Here is a 23,283-nt window from a genome sequence, read left to right on the forward strand (position 1 = left end):
TCCATTTCTAGAAATATTCCTGAGAGATCTTCACATATGCAAAGGGAGATGTGTTCAAGGATGTTGGTCATAGTATTGTTGGCAGTAACAGAAATTTTAAAGTAACTTGATCGCCTGCTAATATGACATATTTATAGAATGTAGCATTATAAAGCAGTTAAAAGAATAAGTTAAGTCTATTTGTATCACAAACAGAGCTCAAAAACAGAATGCACAGTGAAAGAAAAAACTTAGGGGATGATATAAATAGCACTGAGGAAATAGCAGGAGCAGATCACCGTGAGAAATAGGGAGTAATCCAGCATGTAGAATGCAGAGGTAGAAAATATAATTGGAAAATTAGCTGGAGCCAGAGAGTTGAATATATTGTTAATTACTGTTAGTTAAAAAAAAATAGATTTAGTGTAGGCTTTCCTCCTCCATTTTCAAGAATAGCACCTTTGAGTTCTTACTGGTTTCAGCTTTACTGTTTGTAATAAATCCTCAGTACAGAAATCTAGTACAGAGGTTCATCCGTGAACTATGAAATTCTACAACCTTTAAAAAAAACACTTTGCTTATTAGGTTTCACCTTGGACTCTGGGCTATCTAGCAAAATCTTGGCTATGCAGTACGTTTGCTTGGTGGTGAAAAGATCTTAGATTTCCCATTTTTGCCCATTTTGATTCCTTTCCCCTCACTAATTTGTTATTTCTTTTCAACAATCAGGTGGAAGGTGAGAAGAAATTTTTCAGATAGTAAGGACCTACCACGAAATGCAAGGAGGAGACCAGGGCTATGCTCTGGCAGCAAGGAGTGTCTCCATCTCCTCCCTGCCCCCTGCAATGGCAGGCCAAGGGCTGGGAGAGCTCAGCTGTTAGACTGAGAAGTAAGGGTGGGAAAGAAAGCATGCTGCTTGTGGTAGAAACTGCTGGCTGTCTCTCAAAATCTGTTTTCCCATCTTCCACAATAACAGTTCTGTAGGCAGGTCATGCCCAAACACGTGACTCCATTGTCCAGTGGCCCTTGAAGTTAGGATGTAGCCATGTGACTTCAGTTCTCATCAATGTACTGTGAAGACTAATGTGCGCACCTTGGGGTCTGGGACTTAAGAAGGTGAGCACATGCCTTCTGCACTTTTGTCCCCTTCCAACCAGGTGGAAGCTGGCCTTGGGGCATGGCACGGCTGACCTCACTTTCACCATGCAAATGTCAAACATGTCCCAGGGTTCTCCAAGTGAGCTCTTGAAACCCCTGGAGATTGCTGAGACCCTTTCAGGGAGGCCACAGGTCAAAGCTATTTTTTTTTTTCAAAGCTATTTTTATACTAACAAATTACATGCCTTTTTCACCTTCATTCTCTCACAAACGCACAATGGAGTTTTCCAGTGTCTACATGAAGCATGATATCACAGCAGTTGGAATGCAAAAGCAGACCTAAGAATCCAGCTGTCTTTTACTAAGTTAGAAATTAAAGGGATTTGCAAAATGTAATGTTTCTCTTATCACTATTTTGTTGTTGTTTTGGAAAATAGGGTCACTTTTCATAAAAATGTGTTATTTATGTTAACCTGCATGGATTTATTGTTATTTTAAAATGACTTAATATTTTTAAATTTCTGTTTTTATTTCTCATATGATATCAGTAGATATAGTCCATGTAATGAAAGCTTTTTGAGGTCTTTAATAATTTTTAAAAATGTAAAAGGGTCTTGTGACCAAAAAAAAATTGAGAACCATTGTCCTAGGAGTTAGAGGAACAATGACCTGCATCTCTGAATGACTGTACGGGCTGAAGGTTCTCTGCCCTCATTCACGGTGCAGCTGTTACATACAAGAGAAATAAGTTTCTGTGTTATGTCACTGTGTCATTGTGCCTTTTTATTACAGCATCCTGGATTTACTCTAAATAATATAGACAATTTAGTCATATAAGTGGGGTACTACTATATCAAACTAATGACCGTATGTGGCGTTGATTCACTTGGGCAGTAAGAGAAAGAAATTTTAGGCTGGAAAATTAATAACACTTGGTCTGCCACTGCCAAGTATTTGGTACAACTATTACTTGTGGTAACTTGGAAGGTAGACCATGTTCCTATGGAGCCCACAGCTAGAGAAGAAATGACCAGAAAGAGCTAGAATGATCATATGTGTTGACTGTTCTCTATTGCATTTAGCAACATACAACAAGAAATAGATAAACCTGAGAAAGAACTGACCAATTTGTAAACAGATAAAGAGAAAAGAAAGTGTCCAGTAACTTAAGACTTACCAGGTTGAAAAAATCAACTGCTTCTATACCTCCAAAGAGAAGAAGACCCAGCCCTGAGGCAAAACCCAGATTAAGGATGCTGCCTGTTTTTTATATGGCCTCAAAGTAACTACCATCAAAATGAGAAAACAAAGAAAGAAAGCAGCTTAATATCTATATCTAGAAAAGAACTTGGGTGTAATTACCGGCACATGGAACTAACTGGAAGCAAATACAGCAGACACTTACCAAATTTTTGAGGAAATGGTTTTACCAAAACAACCATAAGCCTAGCCAGAAAAAGCTTGTTTTGTTTTTTGTTTTTCAAATTAAGAACAGCTCCCAAAGAAGGCATAGTCTCTCAACACAATACTTCGATGTGACCATGCAGGATAATGGACAAGAATAACTTTTCAGAAAGCCAAGGGCTTCAGAAGACAATTGAGAACGAGGAGTTGAAATCACTCTACTGCTAGGGAAAGGATTTGTTATTTGCTATGGTTCAGTGACTACCACATATATTGGTAGTCATATACCACAAAATTCCCTTTTCTGAACAGGAGCCTTTATTTCACTTCTCCTGATCTTGTTCCTCCACTATTTATTGGTGGTAGGGTGGGAAGACAATGTGATGTTCAGTTTGTAGGTGGTTGAAGAGTCTAATCTGGACTTAATGGAGAGAACTTACATGAAGTAGAGATTCTTGATTTTTGATCTAATGATGGCACTCTGAGTGTTTTCCTTGGGGGTGAGTGAGTACATTCTATGTTGGGAAGAAGGGAGCATGCCGACATTTGGATTGCCAGAGGGGCAAACTGTGGTAGAAGTTGCCAGTTCGTTTTCTGATCCTTCCATAGTTACAGAACTGTAGGCAGGCATCTGGTCACCCAGCTGGATTATACTTCCCAGCCTGCCTCACAATTGCAACATGACTAAATTCTTAAAATTGCTATGTGAGCACTATCCAGATCTGGGACTTCAGACCTTCAGAGGTTTATGTTCTCTTCCCTTTATGTGCCAGCTGGAACCATATGTGGTAGCAACCCTTCTTTGACCCTACAGATGAGGAAAGCATCCCAGGAGATGGCAGAACAACAACGTGGAAGGAACCATGGTCCCTAAATGACCTCAAGGAGAAAAGTTGTCTAGTCAATCTGCACTTCACAATGATACTATTCCCTAATAGAAAAAAATACACTTCTTTGTCCTATAAGACACTTAAGTGCTAGGTAAGACCATCAGTAGTATATGGCCAATATAAGAAATCCATCTCTTCTTACGCCCTGGACCTGTGAGGAAGTCTTGGGGAAAATTTCTGCATGCATGTATATATGGGTCCACAGGCACACACAAAAGAGCTAATTAAAGAAAAACCTTGTGGAGTTGTGGTATAACGAAAAATATATATTTAGTTGTTGTCCCTGATTCCTGGCACAGAGCTTTTAAAACCTTCAGAATTACCTGAGTGATAGGACTGTCTTCTGTTGTTCATAACGAACACCTTCTGACCATACCTCAGTCTAAGCTAGTGAAGTGACTTAGGTGGGGCCCAAAATAATGTCAAACTATTGGAGTTTGTTGGCAGAGAGACCAAACATGAGATTAGAAGGTGGGAACTTTCAGCCCCACTCCCTGGTCTCCAGGAAGAAGGAGAGAGATTGGGTTAGAAAAACTCAGCAATGATGTTTGGAGAGCTTTTGGGTTGGTAAACATGCTGAAGTGCTGGGAGGGTGGTGCACCCAGAGAGAACATGGAAGCTCTGCATTCCCAATCCCACACTGTGCCCTACACATCTCTTCCGTTTGGCTATTTCTGAATTGTACCTTCGTCATAATCCCCTAAATGTAAGTAAAGCATTTTCTTGAGTTCTGTGAGTCATTCTAGCAAATTATTGAAACTGATGAGGGTGTTGTGGGAACCCCAGAATTTATACGTGATTGGACAGAAATACAGGTGGCCTCTGGAACTTGTGACTGACCTCAAGACTGTGGGGGCAGTCTTGTGGGACTGAGCCCATAACCGGTAGGGTCCATACTAACTTGGATAGTTAGTGTTAGAATTGAATGCAATGATCAGACATCTTGTTTGTGTTGAGGACTGGAGAATTGGTAGGGAAAACTCTCACCCATTTGGTGTCAGGAATGGTACCAGAAAAACAGACACCACAAGAGCTTAAGCCTACATAGGGTACGGAGTAATCAGGGTGGACCCTAACACTTTGCTTTACATAAACACTTCAGCTTTGCCTCTGCACCCTCTGAACTCTGGGAGCTCAGCTGTGGTGGCATCAACCTCAGCACAATCGTTCTGCTTGCAGTGGCCAAGAACCTCTAGGCTGTTACAACGCCAGCCTAAGAAAGATGTCAGACTGGACTTTTCCAGCCTCGGACGAATGGCTGAGAACAGCAAATGCAAGTGACTGCATGTCTTACAGAGAGATACCAGACCATTTTATAGAACTTGTTAACAGGTGTCCCCAACCAGTATTATGACCCCTGGCCCATCACCCATGTGCAGGCTTTGTAAGAGAAAATGGAGACTGGTCAGACATCCAGAGTGTTGGCAGAGAGCTACACGTTTCCTACCCCTTCCCCACTACCTGCCCCACTGTAAGTCACGTGAGGAAGAATTTCAGGAGTCTGAGACATCACTTTGGATTCCTGAGGCTGAACCAGGTCCAAGAAGACATGTTAAACTGAATGGAAAACTGAAGTTTTCATTTCATATTGGACTTCTTTTTTTTTAATGAAAAAAATTTCCCCAGCTTTATTGAGATATAATTGTGGACTGGGCTTTTTATTACCGGAAAGTGAAACTATCTGTTACTATTTGAAAGATTCATTTATTTTTTTTATTTAAGAGAGGGGGGAGGGGCAGAGGGGCAGAAGGAGAGGGAGGGGGAAAGAATCTCAAGCAGACTCCCCACTGAGCACAGAGTCCGACGTGGGGCTCCATCCCACGACCCTGAGATCATGACCTGAGCTGAAATCAAGAGTTGGACCCTTAACCGACTGAGCCACCCAGGAGCCCCTGTCTGTTAATATTTTAAAGTGACCAGGAAAGCTAAGAGATCTACCTGAGTTCAGGGGAGTTATTATTCAGGGGAGAAGAAAGAGACTCACAGCACGTTCGAAAGGCAAGAGAGAAGAAAAATCAAGAAGCTCCTGCTGCTTGTGCCCACCAAATGCATGTTATTCAATACATAGGGGGGACTGGGTTTGAGTGGGGATGCCTGCCTTGGCTCTCTTGGGTCTCCACTAATAGCCAAGACTCACATAAAACAACTGCCACAGTACCCATTTTCAACAGCAACATCGGGTGAGGCAACAACAACAAATTGATTTTTCTAGTTTTTCTCTCGTCAAGGGCTGAGCAATTAGAACCAAGTCCTTAAACTGAGAAAGCATGGAAGGTTCCGGAGTACTGCGGGAAAGAGAAACCTGAGGAGGGGAGAAAGACATTCCAGCACAACAGATGTCCCCAAACAGTTAACCTGAATATTCAGAGAGGCTTTATGAAGCCGACTTCTGGCTTTGAACGGCCTAACCCCAGACTTCTTTTATATGACATACAAATTTACATCTGATTTGACTTAGTTCTCTCTGATATCATATCTGTAATATGTTAAAAGCTAAGAAAAAGATAAACAAGTCCATAGAAAAAACAGGCAAAGGAAAGCAGATAATTTACATGAGAAATAGAAATCGGCAGTAAAGTATCTGAAAGTGTACTTAACTCTAGTAGTAACTCAAGAAATGTACATTTAAAAGATGAAATACTGTTTCTTACTTATCAGGTTGGCAAAAATCTTAACTATGAATTCTATCTGGTTGGAAAGGATCTGGAGAAATATACTTCATTCAATGTTGATGAGACTATAACTTGGAAAAGTCTTTTTTGGAGGACCATTTGGAAATAGCTATGAAAATTAAAAATGCATTTGTATATGAGCATGCACACATGTACATGCATGGCTGTGTGTGTGTTTAATGTACAGAAAATAGCCTAGAAGGATCTATAACCAGCTTAACAGTGTTTCTATTTCTTAGGAGAGGAGGGCAGTGGAATGGAATAAGGGTATTAATGAACTTTTACTTTTTACACTGGACTTAAAATTTTTATGACCACAGTGTTATTTTTGTAATTAAAATTTTACATGAAAAATCAGTCACCCTGCTTCTCAAAGATTCAATAGATATGCAAAATATCTTAATTGATTTATTTCCCTTAAAAATGTACATATTAGGTGTTGAGCATGCATAGTCTACTGAAATTTGAGTAAACTTCGGCTACCTGAACCCTACCTTGTTATAGGTAGGTGGTTTAGTATTTTACACCCCAGTTAAGAGGGCTTCCTAACTTGGTAACAATATAAGTACAGGGTGGTGTTTTATATTGCTGGGCAGTATGGACAGGCTTGTTTTAAGTAATTAAAGATTCAAAACATAATCTTAGGTAAAGTATTTTGAAAAAAATTCAGAGAGATTTGCATTTTTAGATAAAAATCATGAATTCTATTATTAGTTTTTATTTTTTTTGGCAGAGATGGCCTTCAATTTTTAGGCGTGCATGCCAAGGAAATGACCTTCTGCTAATCCATACTGATGTACTTTCCTGTTTTCAGACCAGAATTCTTTCAGAACAACAGCAAGTCTTCCAAGAAATCTTTTTTTTTTAATCTCAAAGTTTTAAGCAAAAATAGGTCATTTAAAATATAGAGATATTCTTACTTGGTCCTCAAAAGATAGAGCCTGGGCAACATCTCTTGGAAAGCCATCGATAACAATGCCTTCTTCATCAGGTATTTGCATCAATTTCTGTTTTATCTCTGTAATTGTCGTTTCCTTTTACAAATTAAAAAAAAAGATGAAAAAACACAGTTAAGCTTACACTCACCACTGCTATAAAAATCTTTGCAGAATAGAAGCAAATTACACAGCAGTACCTGTGGGGCCAATTCTCCAGTTGTAATTATTTTGGCAATAAGACTCCATTTCCTATTGCTGCTGGTATTGTGGATCTTCTTTCGTAATAATTCTCCCACCGAAATGTATTGGAATCCATAACGTTCTGCAATTTTCAAACTTTGAGTACCCTTTCCACTTCCTGGACCACCTATCAGTTAAAATAGGCAAAATTGTGACCTTCTGATACAAGAAGAAACTCCTTTTTATACAGCTACTACCCCTGCCTTGAGATGCAGAGTCTGGATCACCAACAGCAGAGTGGGCAACTCCACGCTCGTGCCATTCTTGGTGCTAACTCTGAATGCAGAGCAAGTATAGACTTAGCCAAGGGAAGGACAGAATGACGATCAACTTTATTAGAGGAAAGAGACATCTTTTCCTTTACTTATTTTTGTAAATAACTAATTTAGAAAATTGGACAATGCAGTTGAAAGAAATTGTTTCATGTTCTTCTTTGTAAAACCTAATTGTTTTTTCCTTTATAATCAAAGAAAAATCTATGGGACACAAGAGACAATGACCAAAATAACACACATGTGTTCCATACCAACAAAGAGCTAATGTGCAATTTGGTGAAATGTAACTATTATTTTTAAACCCAAAGGGACATCAATATTGACAGTTTATTTAAATCTTTTTTTTTTCTTAACTCCGTTCATGGGTCTCCTTGCTTCATCTCCTTTAAATTCCACAGAAGTTTTATGTAATGAATACAGAATGAATGGAATAGGTTCTTAAAGCAGAACAGTTTCATAGAGCTTATGATAATTTCAATTTTGTAATATATTAGTATGAAGTAATCAACATTTTGCAACCTTACTCAATACTAATCGTTGATAATTACCATTTACTTTTTAGAAGCTTAAGTCCTAAAATAATTATAAAATATATGCCTCAGATTTTATTTCCAATCATATTGGATTATTTTAATTTATATTTCTAAACAACCTAGACTAACTAGAATCTAAAATCTGAACAAATTTCTAAATAAAGCACATAGCAATCAGCCCAGCCTGATTTTGATTTGTTACTTTTTTTTTTTCTTTAAAGACTCTACTTATATGGGAGAGAGAGAGCATGAGCAGGGGGAGAAGGAGGGATAGAAGGAGAATAAGAGGGCAAAGCAGACTTCTCTCGGAGCAGGGAGCCCAATGACTCTGGGCTAGATCCCAGGACACTGAGATCATGACCCGAGCTGAAGTCAGAGGCTTAACCAACTGAGCCACCCAGGTGCCCCGATTTGTTACTTCTTAGTAATTACCAAAATGAAATATTTTCAAGTATTTAAGCATAAATTATTGACTATAGACAAAATATTTCTAAAGGTTAATGTCTAATAAGGAATGAAATGTTTTGGTAATACTCACTGAAAATAATTATAATTTATTAAGTAATATTGAAAAAAATTCAATAGAAAAGTGAGTTGATGTTCTCCCTACTAATTCAATATATCAAGCTTTTGGGGGGAGTAGAAGTCATTTTATATATAATTATTTAGTAATTATTTTTTGCAAATGGTATAAGTAAAAAAGAAAGACAGGTGTTTTGTTTGTTTTTTCTGAGAAGAGTTCTGAATGAGTAGACACAGTTGGCCAGGGCTTATTTCCTCTTTAAAAATTTTAAAGTGCAGGGGCGTCTGGGTGGCTCAGTTAGTTAAGTGTCTGACTTTTGATTTTGGCTCAGGTCATGATCTCAGGGTCCTGGGATGGAGCCCCGCCTCAGGCTCCTTGCTTGCTCTTTCTGTCTCTCCCTCTCAAATAAATCTTTAAAAAATTCATAAATAAAAATAAAATTTTTAAAGCACAGAATTCTAAGATCTATGAGAATCATTTAACCCCAATACCAAGTAATACACCTGATACCATGTGGTTTCCCCTTTTTGCTGCTTTATTAAAATCAGGATAGGAATTTGTTTGCATGTTTAACCATTCTCTTTCTAAGAAACTCTAAATCCTATCCTATTAGATTTAACATTATGAACTGCTACTAGGTTAAATTCATTACTTTGTAAATAAAAAGTAAGTTTTGGTTCTAAATGGCTGTTTCTGGCCTATTAACCTATGGTGCAGTTCATGGATTGGCTTGAAATAAAAAATTATATGAATAACTCCATCAAATTTGAGCTGATTTGATCCTTGAAGAATGAAAGTTATCTTTCATTAACTGTATTTCCACACTTTATCTCATAAACCATCAAACTAAGAGATTATAAATCCCACTGAATTAAACAAAAAATCAAGCATGCTAGGAAAGTTATGGCACCTTCAGGAAAAAAAAATTTTGTCAACTAATGGAAGCAAATAACAGACAACACAAACATGAGTAGCACAGTGGAAGAGAATAACATTAATTTATTAGGTGGGTTTGATTAACAAATTAATTTCATGTTCTTCTCTCTGAAACCAGAGTGAGCTTAATCTTACTCTATTTATTTATCTCTAATACTTATAAATATTAGGATCCATCTAACTCTTAGATTTTATAATTAACATAAGAGAGATTCATGTCTGTGCCAAGAAGGCTGGCTTTAATAAACATTCTGCATCATCAGAAAGGAAATTTTGTTTATTTGAATGTAATACCATGTGGGTATCTGAACCTCCTCCACTCCTTTTTTAGGCTGGTACCAATAAAATTTGTAAGCTTCAGGTACAATTATAATTCCTCAAAAATCATAAAATTGCCCCAATTTTCTCAGATAACCTAAAGTTCGGTTTTTCCTTTCTTCTCGTATCTCAATCCTCTAAAATCTAGAAGTTATTTACACTCATTGGTTCTGCATCATTCCTGGAATACATAAAACTTTATAGTGTGTAAGCCTAAAACCATCACACTCTTGGGAAGCCAGTTGATTTTACTGAGTAAAAAAGAACTGTGGAGTTCTTTGAAGCGGGGGAGATTTGAAGCATTTATATTTTCTCCAAAGATCTTAGTTTATTGAAATATTTTAGTCATTTTCATATAAAATTCACAGTGCACAAAAAATTCATGTATGTGTTGTTTTACACAAGAGCATTTTGGTATTACACATTTTTTATGGACAAACAAGCCTCCATTTGTTTATCCTATTAATAATCACCAAAATTTTAGTAACAGCAACAAGAAAAATAAAATTGAAAGAATATTTCATCACAAAATAGCAAAATAATTTCCAATTATTCTTCACCTGTAGCTCTATGTTTTAATAAAGCATTTCCTCATCCTCTAGGTAAGGACCTCAAACTTTTAAGCATACACAGACAACATTCCATTTTCAAGAACAGTAAGAGATTTATGGCATAATGGTGGCTACCATACGTCGTAAGAATAATGACTTTTAGAAAGAGAGTTTCTATACTTTCTTCCTACGATATTATTTTAAACAATTCAGGGTTAAATATATTTGCAATTTCATTTTCATCACACTGAGAGATGGACCAATGTCACTCCTTCTACTCTGGTGAACTTAAATTCTTGTTATAGCTTGGTGTGTTTATTTGTATGCTTTTTTCCTAGTTGCCATCATCATTATATCTCCTGGAAACAGTACTTATTTGCATGGGGGCTGTATTCATTTTGTCCTCTGTTAATGTTACTGACAAGAAGAGCTTTGAACATTTCACACTCGATTTTCACTTTTGGTCATCTCTGTGAAAGCTGAGTGAAACTGGAATGTGAGACAATGATGACATATTGCATGTTCACAGGTCTCCTCATGATTTTTACAGATTTTGAGGAAGTTAGAATTTGCAAGAATGGTCAAAAATGCATTTTGCAAAAGACTTTCAACATTTTCCATATCCATTCCTTGTGAAATGATATCAGACTAGTAATTTCATACTTATTCATAGTAAGCAATGTTAAAAAGTAACTTTTATTATTATTTTGATTAATACTTAGATGTTATGTGCTGTGTAAAACACTATTCTATTAGATTTGCCTGTCTGAAACATCAAAACTTAGACTTTATTTTAGGTGCCAGTTTGCCATATGTAAGATTTCATTTATATGAGTTGTTACCAACATGTTATTATTATTATTACCCTCTAAAGTTAATAGTGAATAAAAATTCAATTTGTTGAGTTAAAAAGAAAAAAACATATCATGTTTATTAAAAAAAAAAAAGAAGAAGAAGAAGAAGAAGATAGCAGGGGGGAAACCAGAGCGGGAGATGAACCATGAGAGACGATGGACTCTGAAAAACAAACTGAGGGTTCTAGAGGGGAGGGGGATGGGAGGATGGGTTACCCTGACGATGGGTATTAAGGAGGGCACGTTCTGCATGGAGCCCTGTGTGTTATATGCAAATAATGAATCATGGAACACTACATCAAAAAGTAATGATGTAATGTATGGTGATTAACAAAACATAAAAAAAAACAAAAAAAATACTATGTTTAGAAAACTTCTAATGGATTCAGTTATCTTGTTAAAAGTTAAACAGATAAAACCATAGGACAATAAATCTTGAGGAGATTAATACTTCCAATTCATTATAGAGAATTTCTAGGACATTGTAATGAGATTCTATAAAAGTGCAATAGGCATTAGATTATATAATTATAATAATTCTGTTTTATTGAAAATTATGCTAAAAATACTTCTATCTACTGTCTCTTGAACTTTTGTTTCTATTTGTCATTACCCAACTTAGTATTTGCAAATACATATAATTAACATAACCTCTATAGCAATAGCATAAGAATTTTGCTTTCTGTCCTCATACCTATGACAAGAATGATTTTTGGTCGAGGTCTAGTAGGATCAAAAACCTCATACTCCTCAATTAACTCTGCAGTCTCAGAGAGGTCCGTATCACTTTCTATGGAGAATTGATGGATTGGAGGGAGCCGATCATACCGCCGATATGGAAAGTTTGAATTTTCAGGCATTACTGCAAAAGAGTAAGATAACTTTGAAACGGGAAAAATAAAGCATAATAAAACATTTTTTGTACTTAGCCCATTAGTAGAGGAAATTTTTCAAACTAAATGAGTTTGGTTTTTTTCAACTGGAAGAAGACCCCATCCTGTAAGTGGTATGCAAACTTTTTCTTAAAGGGCCAGACATTCAATATTTTGAACTTCTAACAGTCTCATACTCAACTTGGCCATGGTAGCAGGAAAGTGGGTCACAGACAATATAAAAACAAATGGATGAGCTTGTGTTACAATAAAACTTTATTTATAAAAACAGGTAAGGAGTCAGACCCAAGTCATGGGCTATAGTTTGCCAACCCCTGTTCAGAGGAACCTTCTTAAGTACTGCCTAATCTTGCTTGTAGTTTGTATATATCCTGATCTCTGCAAATGGTGCTCCCTAGAGTAATGTAGTATACAAGCTCACAACTTTCACAACCTTATGCAGCTGCTAACTCCCGTGTTGTTCAAGACTCAGCCATGGTTCCTGTAGTTCATGGCTCCTTCCTTCCTCACCCTGTGTGTCACTATTCTGGGGGGCCCAGAGAAGCCCTAATGATCCAAAAGGCACCTGCATAAAAGAAACAGGAGGCCACTTGGCTTTCCATGAGGGATTTAGCTATGGGGACTACTGGATTTTAGCATGGCATCATGCTTCTATCTCTTTCTGGGATGTTGATCTGGTAGAACTTCTCATGCTCTGTTGATAAATAAATGAGGATATTGACTACTAACCCGCTGGACTCACTTTAGTTCCACGAAAGGAGTAGAATAGTCTGCAATGATAGTGGATATTCTTTAGAAAATTCTGGGAAGGGTTTATGATAGGAAAGGCGCTGACAACAGTATCCTGTTTTGCCTGAAATTGAATTGCTTCACCCAACACAGGGCAAAACTCTAGGCATTATCCTCAACTACTTTCTTCCCTCACTCTTCACATCTATTGCCATAGATGTTATCTCCAAAACATATCCCAAATGCATATATTTATCTCCATCTCCACTACTACAACTCTTGCCCAAGCCACCATCATTTACCCAGACTGCTATAATAGACTCTTTACTGGTCTGCCTGCTTCTAAATTGTCCCCACAATCCACTGCCTGAAATGCTTTTCCCAATGCAATCCCATGGCTATCTGCTGCTTGCCATTCATACCTCAGCTCAAATGACACCTCCTATAAGAGAACTTCACTGACTTTTTAATCTCGAGTAGCCACCTAATTTCCAGGGCACTACTCTAACAATGCTCTACATAGCATCTACTATTTCACCATCTGAGAAGTCTCCATTTACTGTTTGTCTTCTCCCATTAGAATGTTCAGTTCCCCGAAGCAGGGACCTTACTTATCTGGAACTGTATCCCTGGGATCTAGAACTATGCTTGGCACATAGTCAGTGTCCAATAAATATTTGTTGAATTGTTAACAAAGAGAATAGATGACTTCCCATAGAGAAAAGCCAGAAGATGGGTAGGCAGAGTGTGGCCACAGGATAGAGGGCCTTGACCACCACGGTAAAGGGTTTAGCTTTAACCTGGTAGAAAGCCAGCAGAGAGGTGTGTTGTTTTTTGGGAGGGGGTGAGTAGAGCAGTGACATAATTAAATATGAAATATGTTTTTTAGGAAGATTAATCTGGTGATGGTTAGAAGGGATTGAGTAGGGAGATGAGGAGCAGAAAGAATAACAGCTAAGAGTCAGGTACAGTAATGCACAGGTGAGAAATGAGGGCTTCACTTAGAGGCACGGGAAATGGACACAAGCGGTAGATATGAAGAACATGGTTACGATTGGGATCTGTGACATGAAAGGAGGTGATATTACAAAAACAATTACCAGGTTTCAAGTCTAAATGAATAAGGAAAACACTGCATTTCATATAGCATCCTTCTGCCTTCTCTCTTCTGCTCCAGAAATAGTGGGCTTCTCTCACTCCTGTCTATATCATACCCTCTTCCTCTATGTCAGGAACTCCTATTCTCTATTCCCTGGTAGCTACTCAAACTCCTCCATCCTTCTCTAGCTAACACCCACGCAGCTTTCTGTCTCCAAGCATTAGCATATCACTTCTTCCAGGAAATCTACCCTGAACGCCAGCCTAGGTTGAATCCATTCCCCCGTTAATATGGTTGATCCTATAGCATATGGTATTTCCTATAGCACCCACTGTGTTTCTAATTATATATTTATTTTTTTCACCATCAATGTTTTTTAAATTCCATATTCAAAATGATCACCAACTTTATTATTTTTATTTCAACAATTATTCCTGATTAACATCTCTTATAAAAATTCTTAAAAAATAACCTCAGCATTATATTCCATATAATTTTTATGTATATACCATACAGATATATGATTTATACACATATGATGTATATATATAATATATACATAATTTTTATGTATATACCATATATGTATATGATACATATATATCATACCTGTATAGAGTGTTCACTATCTACACTCCTATAGTATTTACATTTCTTTTTAATGTATTTTAATATTTTATTTTTTAAATTGAAGTATCATTAACACAGTGTTTTATTAGTTTCAGGTGTACAATGTAATGACTCAATAATTCTATACATTTCTCAGTGCTCATCAAGATAAGTGTACTCTTAATCCCCTGTATCTATATCACCCATCTCTCCACCCACCTCCCCTCTGACAACCATCAGTTTGTTCTCTGTATTTAGGATTCTGTTTTTGTTTGTTTGTTTTGTTTTAAATTCCACACGAGTGAAAAAAAACAACAAACAAACAAAAATTCCACACGTGAGTGAAATCATGCTGTATTTGTCCTTCTCTAACTGACTTACTTCACTTAGCATAATACCCTCTAGGTCACTCCATCAGGGCAGGTTAGCATGTTTGTTCTTTCTCAGTGGCTACATCTTCAGTCCTAAAAGAATGTCTGACAATAGTAGTGCCCAATAAATGGTTATTTTAATGCTCAACTGACTCTCTGACTTCATCGAAATAAGAAAAGAAGGAAGTGCTGGTTTTGAAGCAAATATGCTATGCTTGCTTCTAAACATGTTGAGTATAAGATGACAATGAGATATTCCAGAACAGAAGCTCTAGGGACATTTGGAGCTATGGGATTAGAACTCTTATTCACAACTAATTATTTGTTCAATTGGGTACATATGGCAGAAAAAAAAATGGATGCTTATCTTACATTGATAATACAGTCTTTTCAGTCAATAATTTATCCTCACTTTTTTATCATATCTTTATGTATGAAAGTAATTTGCCTAAATGATTAAAATGTTTTAATTCATAGAATAATTTTTCATGATAATTATATATTAGCATATCTATATCAATATTTCAGCAAAATATGCATGAATCATTTTTATTTCTAGAAATAGTAATGCTTTAAGTTACTGGGAAGTTATGTTTCCTTTAATTTAATAATATATTCCATAAATTATAGCTACTTACAAAACACAAGTATGTAAAGCATTTCAGAAAATAAAATGTTATTATTACAGAAAAGTCCATTTAGAAACCTTTCTCTGTCTTTCAGCATGTGTCCTAGATACAGAAATGTAATAAGACATTCTTGTCATCATAGTACATTGAAAGGTTCTATTTGATGATTAAAAGATCTCTGAGAAGGAATTCTGGTAAAGTATTAGTAGGTATGGAGATTCTAAAATTAATAAACAATTGTAATTCTAATGAAAGTTAAACCTACATTTTCCATTCCTGTTTTAGCTTATCCTGCTAACTCAGGAGTTCCAAACTGGTCATTTGTGGGCCTAATACAGCCCCGTAGATATGTTTTGTTCAGCTCAACATTTTTCCAAAATTTGTACATGACTGCCTTTAGACAATGACTGTTCTCACTTATTTGACCACAGTCTCCTCTGTTCTCTATTACACACTTGGCCTGCTGACTTCTATGTATAATCAAGCCAAGTAACAGTATGAAATAGAAGCATTCGGATTTTATTTTGTTGCAAAACAGTCACTTTTCATACCCAGTCTGAGAGCAGCTTTTGAACTAAGGGGATATAATATCCTCTTAGATTTAAATTTAAAAATGTAAAAATATTTTAGATTAAATCCAGTAATACCTGAGGTTTGTCAGTGCTTTAAGGTTTGGAAACGATTGCCCATACTTAATCTCACTTAATTAAACAAGGGTGTGGCAGACGTATTTAACACTGAGCCAGATTCTAACAATATAACAACCCAGGAAAGTAAGTTAGCCATTTTGGGAAGGTACTTGAACCCTTCAAGCCCATGAAAAAGTCATTTTGTTCACCCAAGCAGAAATTTACTAAGTGGTGTGCCTCAGAGGTAACTGTCACTTGAGCATTCAGGCCTCTATCAACTAGTGATGATTCCTGCATGGACAGGGAAGGAGTCTGCTCTCTGGAGATGCTTCTGAGAAAATGTTGTTTCTGCTTACCCTTTCTGTTTGTGTTTCTTAAAAATTAACACACTATGACTTTTCCCCTACACTGCATTCAAATAAAATCTAAGCAGATCATGACTAAGTAAAATAAACAGAAGTTTATTTCCCTCTTGTATTTGTTACAAATACTTGTAAGACTTGTATTATAAATGCTGCAAACATTTCATGGTACAATTTTTGAAAGTGATGTAAATTTTGAAATTATAATGATCTTGGCCACTGGGAAAGAATAAACTTAGTTTCCCCTGATTGGAAATGATTCCATTTTGCACATACGATTTTACTTCAACCAGAGCCTAAAAGGTGGTTGGCTGATGTTGAACCACTAATTTTGATAAGCATGTAATTCAGAAAGCTATCAGAATATACCACGAATCTCCTCTAGTGAACTCCAGTTCTTAGTTCCAAACTATTCTTAAAATTGCTAGACAAGTTCATGTCTTCTACTTCTTTTATAGCATCCAAATGCCTAATCTATTATGTTGCATTCAGTAGCTGCTTAATAAATACTTGTTGGATTAACTAGTATGAACTTAATATGCATTTATGCAGATGCACTAATATGAACTCTGAGTTTGGAAACATATTATGCCAAGCTCTTCCCAGCTAATTAAGGAATGTTTAATTATTACATAATAACTATTTTGTCTATCCATTTATTTGGGAAACTCTTATTTGCAATTTTAAGAAAAATTCATAGTTTGCTAATGTAATTCATATTGCAAAATAATAAAGTCAGAAAGACAAAATTTCATTAAGCCTTTAGGGAAGTGTTGGACAGTGGCATGTGCTTTTGTCTTATCACAAACATGATGAGAATTTGGAGCAGAGAGATTAATCATGTTCCAGGGTCAAATATCTTTCTAGGCTTTTGGAAACCTAATAAAACAAATAACTACCTATAGTCTATATGGTGTGTTTTAAAAAGAACTGCTGTAACTATAAACCATTATTCTACGTATACATTACCATTTCTTAGAAAGGATCTCCGTGACTGTCCTCCATTGAGCGGAGGTAAGGTCTTCTTTTCCTGGCTGACAAACGTATCCCACTTCACCTTGTCACAGCCACCTAATTCCTTAACTTTCTGTAAACAACTTTCCAAGTACTCTACTGGGTCTTCAGGCTTAGAACACATAAGTCCATTCAAGAGGCTCTGAAATACAACAACAAAATATGCCCATGTAATATAGGTTTTAAAACCACCTTTGTTAGAAGAGTTGTATGTCCCATCTTTAAATTCTGGGTTGCTTTTGGTGTTCGCATTTGTTTTTTTAATGAACAATTAGAGCTGGAATTATGACCTGCTGAGTAATTAAGAAAGCCCCTAAATTCTCGACCATTAGTGTTCAGCTCAGCATTCTCTGCCTTTTAAACAATTCAGACAACTACATAGTTTAAAATGGAGGCACCCTATCAAAGTGAGATAAAGTGCAGTGTATAAAAGTGTTCCAGTCATTATTTGTCATATTCTTACCCATTCTTAAAGGCTCCGAGCCTCAGTTTCTTCATTTGTAAAATGTTTTACCTACCTCAGAGTTTTTTTTTTTTTTAAGATTTTTTATTTATTTATTTGATAAAGAGAGACACAGCAAGAGAGGGAACACAAGCAGGGGGAGTGGGAGGGGGAGAAGCAGGCTTCCCACTGAGCAGGGAGCCCGATGTGGGGCTCAATCCCAGGACCCTAGGATCATGACCTGAGCCGAAGGCAGATGCTTAAGGATTGAGCCACCCAGGTGCCCCTCTTAGAGAGTTTTTTAAGGATTAAAAATGTAATATTTGTAAAGTGCATATTGAGGGCCTGGCGCAGAGTAAATACTCAATAGAATTGGTGGTTCCCATTAATATTATTATGATCAGGAAGCCTCCTCTGAGCTCCCACGTTGGCTTATGGACCTCTTCCTAGCATTCCGTATTACCCAGAAAAAAAAAAATCTTGGGGCGCCTGGGTGGCTCAGTTGGTTAAGCGACTGCCTTCGGCTCAGGTCATGGTCCTGGAGTCCCTGGATCGAGTCCCGCATCGGGCTGCCTGCTCGGCAGGGAGTCTGCTTCTCCCTCTGACCCTCCCCCCTCTCATGTACTCGCTCTCTCTCATTCTCTCAAATAAATAAATAAAATCTTAAAAAAAAAATCTTACCTGTCATTTATACTGAAACCATCAGTTTATGTGTTGGTCTCATCTTCTAAACTGTAAACTCTTCAACAACCCAGAGTGGGTCTTTTTTATTTTTCAGTCTCTAGCCCCTGACACTGTCCCCGGCACATGGTAGGTGCATATTGGACTGTTTTCTTTCTTTTTTTAAAAAATATTTTATTTATTTATTTGACAGAGAGAGATAGCGAGAGAGCAGGAACACAAGCAAGGGGAGCAGGAGAGGGAGAAGCAGACTTCCTGCTGAGCAGGGAGCCTGATGCAGGGCTTGATCCCAGGACCCTGGGACCATGACCTGAGCCGAAGGCAGACGATCAATGACTGAGCCACCCAGGCGCCCCTGGACTGTTTTCTAATTAGGAAAAATATTTTACTCAAAACATAGTCTGAGACTTAAAAAAAATGCTATTTGATACATAATAAATCACCACAATATCCGTTCAGGTTACAGAGGAAAACCTGGTGTCCAATGTGTCACATGTAGTAGTTTCTAAAAATGCTACAAATTTGGAAATGCTGACTCCTGGGAACTGGACTGATGTACAAACTGTTTTCCTTTACAGTATTTCATGGAAAAAGCACAGAGAATTATTATCACCAATATACGTTATTAATGTACAACACACACACACACCCTTTGAAAGGCTGACATCTTTGCTAAATACCATATTTTATTTTCAAATTATTCTTGTACAATTTGCTCAAAGTGGTAGGCAGTTCTTTCCAGGTACATTTGTTCTCTCAAATCCCAAACAGTGTGGGTTAGAGTGCTGAGAGGAGTTCAATTGCAGAGGGAGAGGAAAAAACTAATCTGGGCATCCACATTCAGTTTGTGTGTCAAGATCTGTGTTATAGATACACAGACACACACGGACACACATACATACGGACACACACATTGTGTTTAACTCCTCACATTCCTATGTTAATATAGCTAACTGTGGCAGTGCTTCCTGTGTCTTAGTATGCCTTAGCTCACCCAATGCACTCTCAGCCCTATGTGGTATTATTATCCCCATTTTATAGATTAGGAAACCATGGCTCAGAGATGTAAATGAGCTGATCAAACTAACTTGTAGGCCCAGGATTCCAACCCAATGTTTCTGATTCCCAAACGCACATATTCCTCTCTCTACATCTTGCAAAAATATGATATGGGATAAAAACAAAATGCCAGACTATCTGTGCCCCCTACATAATCCAACTATACAATATGAATCACTCAAGGTCTCTCTCTTTTTTTTTTTTTTAAATCCCTATTATTGCCTAAAATGAGTGAACATCCTCAATGAAATTTTTTTTAACTGGAAAATATACACTTCCAACCTCCCTAAAGAAATCTGACTCCCCAAAGGGTATTGACTTTAGAAGGAATGAGTTCCATTCCATGGATAATTTTAACCCTTCCTTCTAATAGTTAGCCACCATCAGGGATCCAAGATAACCTATTATTCCATCTCTTTGAGTTAATCCTTAGAGAAGCTGAATAATCTAATTTGACTTTCACCAGAATTCAAATTAATTGCTAAATCTCTGCTCGAAGGTACAGTAATAGAAGATCGACACATACACTCTAAGGTTAGCTAGAGTCAAGAAATCATGACAATATCAGGGGAACGTGGTTTTTATTTTAAACATGTACTCTAAAAATAGAAACACATTTTAAACTTGAACCTACCAGAGATATCCCATTTAGTGCATGTGATGTCTGAAGTCAGGAGAAAATCTGAAAAGGTCAGTTAAATACATCTAGTTGTCTGACAGTATGTAGATTCCAATAATCAATTACGTGGTCTATAGTGGTGTCTAAAATCTAAAGCTGAGGCAATGTTTTTTGTTTGATAGATACCTAATTGATAAACTCTGTATAGTTAGAAACTTCACATACCATTATTATGGTTTGACAGAGAAAATTCTGTTCGGAAACAAAACATTTGGTTATGCTTATTACATGGAGAACTGGCAGGTTTTACTTCTGTCTTCTGCTGGATAAAGCATAAATTCTTACTGGTAGGATGGAGTCTTTGGAAGTCACCAGAAGTCTTTTTCCATCTTCCAAATGTCCAGGATTGCATTTAAGTACATTGTATTACTGCATTTCACCTAAGAGAGTAGACTTCCTTTTCTGGGTGTACACTATTTTAAAATGTCCCATTCATATGCAGAAAAACAAAACAAAACAACATAATACCTGGATGAAAATGCCAGCTATCACCTATCTGCATACACAGTGTAGATTTTCATGAACAAACCATCAAAAATCTCTGTGGTTACCAAGGAGGAAAAATAGTACCCACATTTATAAAGAAAATAGACATACTATTAAGCAGCACTTTGCAATCAGGTGACATTCCTGCAGATGTTTCTAATTATTATTTTAGAAGTATAGAAATGAGATTGATCTCAGTAGTAACATTTATGACAAAACCTTCAACTCTTTTGCTCTATATTTACTTTTTTTTTTTTTTTAAGATTTTATTTATTTATTTGACAGTGAGAGACAGCCAGAGAGAGAACACAAGCAGGGTAAGTGGGAGAGAGAGAAGCAGGCTTCCCGCTGAGCAGGGAGCCCGATGCGGGCTTGATGATCATGACCTGAGCCGAAGGCAGACGCTTAACGACTGAGCCACCCAGGTGCCCCTCCATATTTACTTTTTGAAAATTAAAAAAAAAGAAGAAAAAGGAAAACTCTTTAAGAACTCTACCTACCCCCGAGACCTGTCCTTATGCAACACCTCATGATTCTTTTCAAGCATGAGTAACACACTTGCTAGATTTGGGTTTCACAAACTAGGCTTGTGCTCAGTGTGTGGTTTACCTGGGAATCTTGGCTTCAGACCAACCTGAAACCGGTGGCTTACAGAGGTGAGAAAAAAATGAAGATCTGCAATTATGGTGGCCCAGTTTAAAGACAATCTGGGAAAACAGGCATCAAATTCTTTTCCCAAATGGTGTTTTAAAATTCCTTTTAGCAGAACAAACCTCCCAGACAGGAGAAAGAACAACTCATGACCCTTGGTTTAATGGGATCAGTCTACAGTCTATCATCTTTCAGAAATGGGGGGGGGGGGGCAGGTTTACAGTGAATGGAATTCATCTGCCGGAGCTCCATCTATGAAGCTTGGCTCGCTTCCATTTTTTGTTTTGTTTTGTTTTTAACCGAAACCACACAGAACTCAGGAATATTTCAAAATTCAAATATAGAGAGAAGGAGAGGAAGCAAAAGGCTCCGAGACGTAGGCTGCGGTTAGAACTAACAAGGTTCCTTTAGTTCATCCCTCAAGCCTCCTCTCCCACATTCCCAAAGTGTTCCTTATCCCCTGGGTCCCTGGTGGAGATGATGCTGTGATGCGGCCCCGAAGACAGCAACAGGAGTCACGTCCGCCTCGCCGCTCTCTCTCCGACTTGCTTTCTCTAGGTGGGTTGGAGGAGGCAGGCGAAAGCTACAGCCAGGGCGAGGAAGGAATGATCCCTTCCAAGGCGACGGAAAACGTGCTCAGGAGTTCATTCACCGAAAGCGCATAGCAGCGCTGGGAGCCTGCCTCCCGGGAGATAGTGCAGCACTCGACGGGTTTGGATTTGTTTTTTACATCTTCATCTCTCTCCTCCAAGCTGTCCCCGCAGAAGGCTACCTCCGTCCACACTTCCCCTTCCCCGCGGGGTCCTGACCCTCTGCGCGCGGAGGGGCTAGGGCTCTCGATCCCTCCGTTTTGAGTCCCTGCTCGCTCCTGTGCGCCAGCGTACCCACCTTGCCTGGCCCTCGCCCCTAGAAAGCGGGGCCGACCGCCGCCGGCAGCCCACCCTCCACATCCGAGGGGTACACTGGGGGCAACCTGCTTCCAGAGCCCTGCTGGAAGGCTGAAACTTGATCTGCGAGATGCGGGCTTCTAAGCCCAGCCATCGGACAAGGACCCCGGCAACCCGCTGGAAAGGCGACGACCCCGGGCAAGCGGGAAAGCGAGCTTCTGCAAGCCCCTTCACTTCCGCGCCCCGTGTCGGCAAGGTGGGACGGGGCGCGGCTTCCATTCCCTCCCCCGACCCCCCCCCCCCAGGCCCGGAGATGCCTTCCCCGGGTCCTCCCGGCCGTCTGCCAGCCCTAGCCCCCTACCTCGAAAAGCTGAGGGATTTCCCTCCGGGCCAGATACTCCTTGGCATCGTTGGTGTTCATGGCTGTGCCGCGCGTGCCTTGGGGCACGGGCGGGGAGGTTCCCGGGCTGCGGCGAGCTGGGCTGGGGCTGGCGGGGTCCGCGCGGAGCACGGGTGCAGCCCTTGATCTCACGCGCAAACACTCCCACGCTCAGCTCTGCCCGCCCAAGCCAGTGCCCCCTCTCCGGCCCCCGGGGCCTGTGGTCTCCGCGCTCCCGCCGCCCCCGCCTCGCTGCTGGTCCGCGCGCCGGAGCTGCGGGCTCGGAGCAGCGGCTTCCCGGGCTCCCAGGCAGCGCGGCCGCCAGAGAAGGGCGGAGGGAGCGGAGGCGGGAGGACAGCGCGGCGGACGCCAAGCAGCAGTCCGCTCGCCTCTCCCGCTCAGCGCGCAGCGCTCTGCGCCTCCCGGAGCCGGGTCTGCGGCGGCGGCCAGTCACGCTGCGCGGGCGGGCACAG

At 38.9% G+C, this 23,283-nt stretch overlaps 1 protein-coding gene across 1 annotated transcript in view; it reads right to left on the reverse strand.

Annotated features, from left to right (window-relative positions):
- AK5 (adenylate kinase 5) overlaps positions 1-23,018 on the reverse strand; it is a 239,572-nt gene extending 216,554 nt beyond the window's left edge. Inside the window, exons 1-5 of the mRNA XM_045897391.3 lie at positions 22,793-23,018; positions 17,502-17,688; positions 11,906-12,073; positions 7,179-7,348; positions 6,964-7,077 (exon numbers count right to left, since the gene is read on the reverse strand). Of these exons, the coding sequence (XP_045753347.1) occupies positions 6,964-7,077; positions 7,179-7,348; positions 11,906-12,073; positions 17,502-17,688; positions 22,793-22,852 (699 nt within the window). The 5' untranslated portion in view covers positions 22,853-23,018. The remainder of the gene's footprint in view (positions 1-6,963; positions 7,078-7,178; positions 7,349-11,905; positions 12,074-17,501; positions 17,689-22,792) is intronic.
- Between the last annotated feature and the right edge of the window lie 265 nt (positions 23,019-23,283).

The sequence above is a fragment of the Mirounga angustirostris genome, unplaced genomic scaffold (genome assembly GCF_029215605.1).
Source record: "Mirounga angustirostris isolate CCGP_5_RB_7025 unplaced genomic scaffold, mMirAng1.0.hap1 SCAF_4, whole genome shotgun sequence".
Lineage (NCBI taxonomy): Eukaryota > Metazoa > Chordata > Mammalia > Carnivora > Phocidae > Mirounga > Mirounga angustirostris.